The 4,191-nt window shown below is 39.3% G+C and overlaps 1 protein-coding gene across 3 annotated transcripts; it reads right to left on the reverse strand.

Annotated features, from left to right (window-relative positions):
- Window positions 1-864: 864 nt before the first annotated feature.
- On the reverse strand, window positions 865-1,844 carry LOC147610328 (uncharacterized). 3 transcript variants are annotated; one of them, XM_086786327.1, is made up of 2 exons: window positions 1,711-1,844; window positions 865-1,536 (listed from the first exon to the last, which is right to left on the reverse strand). In XM_086786327.1, the coding sequence occupies exons 1-2, from the start codon at window positions 1,797-1,799 to the stop codon at window positions 945-947; spliced, it is 681 nt and encodes a 226-aa protein (XP_086642453.1). In that variant the 5' UTR covers window positions 1,800-1,844; the 3' UTR covers window positions 865-944. The 3 variants fall into 3 exon arrangements, with proteins under 3 accessions (XP_086642453.1, XP_086642452.1, XP_086642454.1); XM_086786326.1 differs by having other exon boundaries at window positions 865-1,539; XM_086786328.1 differs by lacking the exon at window positions 1,711-1,844 and adding an exon at window positions 1,684-1,704 and having other exon boundaries at window positions 865-1,539.
- Window positions 1,845-4,191: the final 2,347 nt, after the last annotated feature.

Here is a 4,191-nt window from a genome sequence, read left to right on the forward strand (position 1 = left end):
CGAGTATTGTTTAATAAATCGGTGAAATTGGATCTTCTGACCAATGTGCAACAGATCTCTACAAATCCATAACTTCACCTACTTGTCCTACAAGGCCAACCTCGTGCAAGCCATGCGAGCACCTAAGTAAATATAAACAATATATTGATATTGTTAATGGTTTATGTACTAGTTCTTTATTGTTGTTTTTTGGTCATTCAAGGGGGATAAGTATGCTAAGCACACTTTGATCACAAGATAGTGCTATTCCAAGTAACCAAAGATTAGATTGCAAATGAAGAAATTGCTCAAGGGATCTAGTATGCTTGATCACAAGCGAAGGACGTGACAGTGCTAGTTTAAGTAAGATTAGGTTGAAAAGGTATAAGTTGCTAAGTGATATTATGTGGATTTAGAGCAAACACAGCCTTGCATGAAAAGGAGTTGAAAAGTGGGAAGGAGTTAAATAGAAGAAAGAATTCAAGGTGTGCCCGACTAATTATGTGTTATGTTATGTCTTGGACAGTACATGAGACTTTGTGCTATATATTCATAAACTGCAAAGAAGGATAGTTGTTCTGCTTCTCTAAAAAGCACATAAAATAGCATAAGCCTCCACGAAATAGACCTCTGTCCAACCACCACGAAATAGACCTCTGTCCAACCACCAACCCGCCCTCAAGAGTTAAAGGAATTGATGAACTTATTCTACCACTTCAAAACTTCTCAATTATAAAAGGTTGGGTGGTCTATTATTGTCCACCGTTTTAAAAGATCTCAATTATAAACGGTTGAGAGAGAGAGAGAGAGGAGAACACCACTAAAACATTGCATGTGTGTGCGTGCATGTGCGCATGTTGGGGAGAGAGGGAGGGGAAGAGATCATTTACAAAGCAAACTCTGTATTAGATCAAATATATATATTAAAGCCTCCATGCAACAGAATTTAAACCATATCAGCACTTCTACCACCACCTTCTACAATAGTTGTAGGCAGGCCGGTAGCAATAGTTGTAGGCAGGCTGGGTAACATATTGTGTGACATACTGGGTAACATACCGCGTAACATATTGTGTAACATACTGTTTAACATAGACAGTTCTCTCTTTCCAGCGTTGTACATACTTAATAACAGGGGGTCTATTCTCCAGCTCCTTGATGCGCCTCTTACATTTTTTGAGCTCAATCTCGCAGTCCTTGAGCTCACACTCACAAACTTTACGCTTTTTCTCACAATCCTTGAGGTTGTTGCGACAGCGCACGAGCTCTTTTTGGCAGTCCTCGTATTCTTTGAGCTTCCCACAACGGCAAGGCTTCTTCTTGTCGTCTTCGCACTGCGCCAGCTTCTTGCGGCACTCGTGGAGCTCCTCTTGCGTCTTCGTCTTGGCGTTGTGGAGGTCCTCTTGCAGTTTCCGGATCGTTTCCGCACAATCCACGTTCACAAAATCCCAATACTCGTCCACATTTTGCCTCACGAATTTGTAGTCCAGGTCCCGAAACGCACTCATCATTTCGGCTTTGGTAGGAGGCCGCCCCCCCATTCTGATCCTCTTCAACCTGCTGCAAACCCCCCCCCCCCCCCCAAATAAATCAATCACGATTCTGCAAATGCTTTTACACACGTTAATATATATATAATATTACCTCAAATAGATCGCAAATCTGTGATTTGCACATGCGAAAACACAAAAAAAATTAGCTCACCTAAACCAAAAACAGAAACCTTATTACCTAGTGATGATCACGTATGCTCGTTGTGGGGGGGGAAGAGAGAGAGAGAGAGAGAGAGAGTCCGGAAAGACATCACAAGGCACTCGCATTTATTTACACACACTCACTCCGTCCCCGTCCATCACAGTGCAAGTTGCAACCCGCAACCTTTTAAAAAATAGTTTTAATGAAGAACCTTATCTGCTATTCAATCGCCTTCCGGACGGATCATCAATGGCCGATTTATCAAAATGATAAAAAAACTTCACAAGCCTTTGGACTTTGCGCTTTCCAACGTACAAGTTCAACTACCTATTCAATGGCCTTACGGACGGATATCAATGGCGGATTTATCAAAATGATTAAAAAATTCACAAGCTTGGAACTTTGCGCTTTCCAAGGTACAATGAACATGTGAAAATATATGTGTATATTAATTAACAAACGAGACCTTTTCTCGTTTTTGGCCTGCCATGGGCTACCATTAGTGGTCGGTTCTTATTTTTTTCCCCTTCCATGAGCAAGGCCTTAGTGGTCGGTTCTTTTTTTTTTCTAAGGAAAAAGAATCACGAAAACTTTAGTGGACGGCAGTTTGCTTTCTTGTTTTCTATTGGCTAATAGGATTATCACGATTGGGTTTTGAAAGCTTTATAAAGGGAGGTTCTTTGGCTAGCAAGTCGGGCCTCATGACCCACATCCTATGATGTGTAGCTTGGGCTCCGCGCACCTTCAAGCACCTGTTGTGTGCAGCTTGCGTCTCACACCCCTCCACCCACCTGCTTTCCTTACAACTCTACCCAATCTTCTCTATATCTTCCATTGCTTAGTATCTCACAAATCACCAACAGCCTTCGTTTTGCTTTTGAGGGTAGGGTATTGAATGTTTATGGTACATTTATTTAAGGCAAACAAAGATTATAAGAAGTATTTAAAAGCGGATCTCGCTCATAGGCAGGGCTTTAGTACTATAACCTTAGTGATTAGTGAAGAGTTTATTCAAAAATTTGTGGACAAAATAGAAGAAAATGCATGTATCTGCATAGAAGGTGCAAATGTTATTCCTAAAAATGCCAATGATGGGGGAAGTGTTGTTTTTTATTTGTGTGTAGACACTACTACTTTTATAATCAAGGCTGAGCCATTTGAAGTATGTTTAATATTTGTGCTTGAAATACAAATTCGTAACTACTTTCTTAAATCCCAACGTGATCCTACCTCGAAAGCTACTATTGGCCTTGTTGTCATTTAAATTGATAAAGTTCAAAAGAGTAGAGATGTTGGTAACTTCGAGCAATTGCCATTATAGATGGTCCAACCTAAATGGATTTGGCAACTGTAAGTCTCTTGCATGCTTAGTTTTTGCGTAGTTATTTTGTAAGTGTCTCACAAAAATCTTGCATTGCAACTTACCTTCGTGAACAAAAGGAAAAATGTTTACCAATTTTAGAGATGAAAAATTACCATGTTTGTCGCTCAAAACATCGGCATTTGGAAAGAGCTGCCTAACACTCTCTCTATATTAGAAATCACATTATTGACACGTGTTTTCAGAGATAAATGCAAATGCGAGCTTGAAGCTACCTTCCATGTTAAAACATCTGAGATGGGATATGGCAGAGGTAAAAGTGAGTGCTTAAATAGATGGAAAGAAAAGTGTATGTGTATATATCTTAGCTGTTATTTTCATAGGTTTTTGAAACTTTGGAGATAACAAACTTCAATGGAGTTTTCATTTTAAAGAAGTGTGCAATCTGTAAGTAAATGAAGGTTAATAAGCTCTCGGATGGTGGCTATTTCTTCGAATGTGGCAAAGGTGTGGAAATTATTGAGATGGCTTCTCTTTAATCTTGAATTGTTGCACCTAGTGGAGTAGCTACTGATGTGACCTTGATTGGTAAGAGTGTTGATAAAGTACTTGTGCTTAAAGACTCCCTTGTGAACCTTTACAAAAAAAATGCTATTCTAACTAGGGCGTTACTCTCTGAAATTACTAAAGTGGGTTCATTTTTGCTTGACAATCAAGGTTGTGTAATTGGTTTTAGCCCAACTCCTTCTACATCCTAGATACCTTGAAATACAATCTTTTTGTTGGATACCTATCTATCGCTATTGTACTACCCCAGTGCCGTAATCACCTCTTTACTTGCAGCTGATTTTCACTTTAACTCAAAGTTTCCATTGAATACATGTCTTTTGACTGCACTTCACGTCATGGTCCAGTCAACGTTGTCTCTTGAAGAGTTCAAAAGCCTTGTGGTCTAATGGTTTTTCCAAGCTTATGTGGAGAAATATTTGACTATTTTTTCAACCCTCTCTCCTTTTTTACATTGCAAAACAATGGAAATTTGTCCATCTTTGCTGTCTCAAATTCATGCACTTGTGCACACAATGAAAAATTATTTGGCTTTAGGAATGAGTGTCTTGGAAGTCTTTGCATCATGTAACTTTAAAGTAAACTTGAACATAGCCTTATACTTTTTTTGTGCATAGTGAGTCAAAGTT

This window comes from Cibotium barometz, chromosome 49 (assembly GCF_041138505.1).
Source record: "Cibotium barometz isolate CiBa-2024 chromosome 49, ASM4113850v1, whole genome shotgun sequence".
NCBI classification, from domain to species: domain Eukaryota; kingdom Viridiplantae; phylum Streptophyta; class Polypodiopsida; order Cyatheales; family Cibotiaceae; genus Cibotium; species Cibotium barometz.

Bases quoted from the DNA above. Each gene is read 5' to 3' on its own strand.
- LOC147610328 (XM_086786326.1), bottom strand. From the start codon at position 1,799: ATGCGAGTGCCTTGTGATGTCTTTCCGGACTCTCTCTCTCTCTCTCTC. The intron at 1,540-1,710 runs GTAATAAGGTTT...GGGGGTTTGCAG, and splicing joins GCATACGTGATCATCACTAG to CAGGTTGAAGAGGATCAGAA.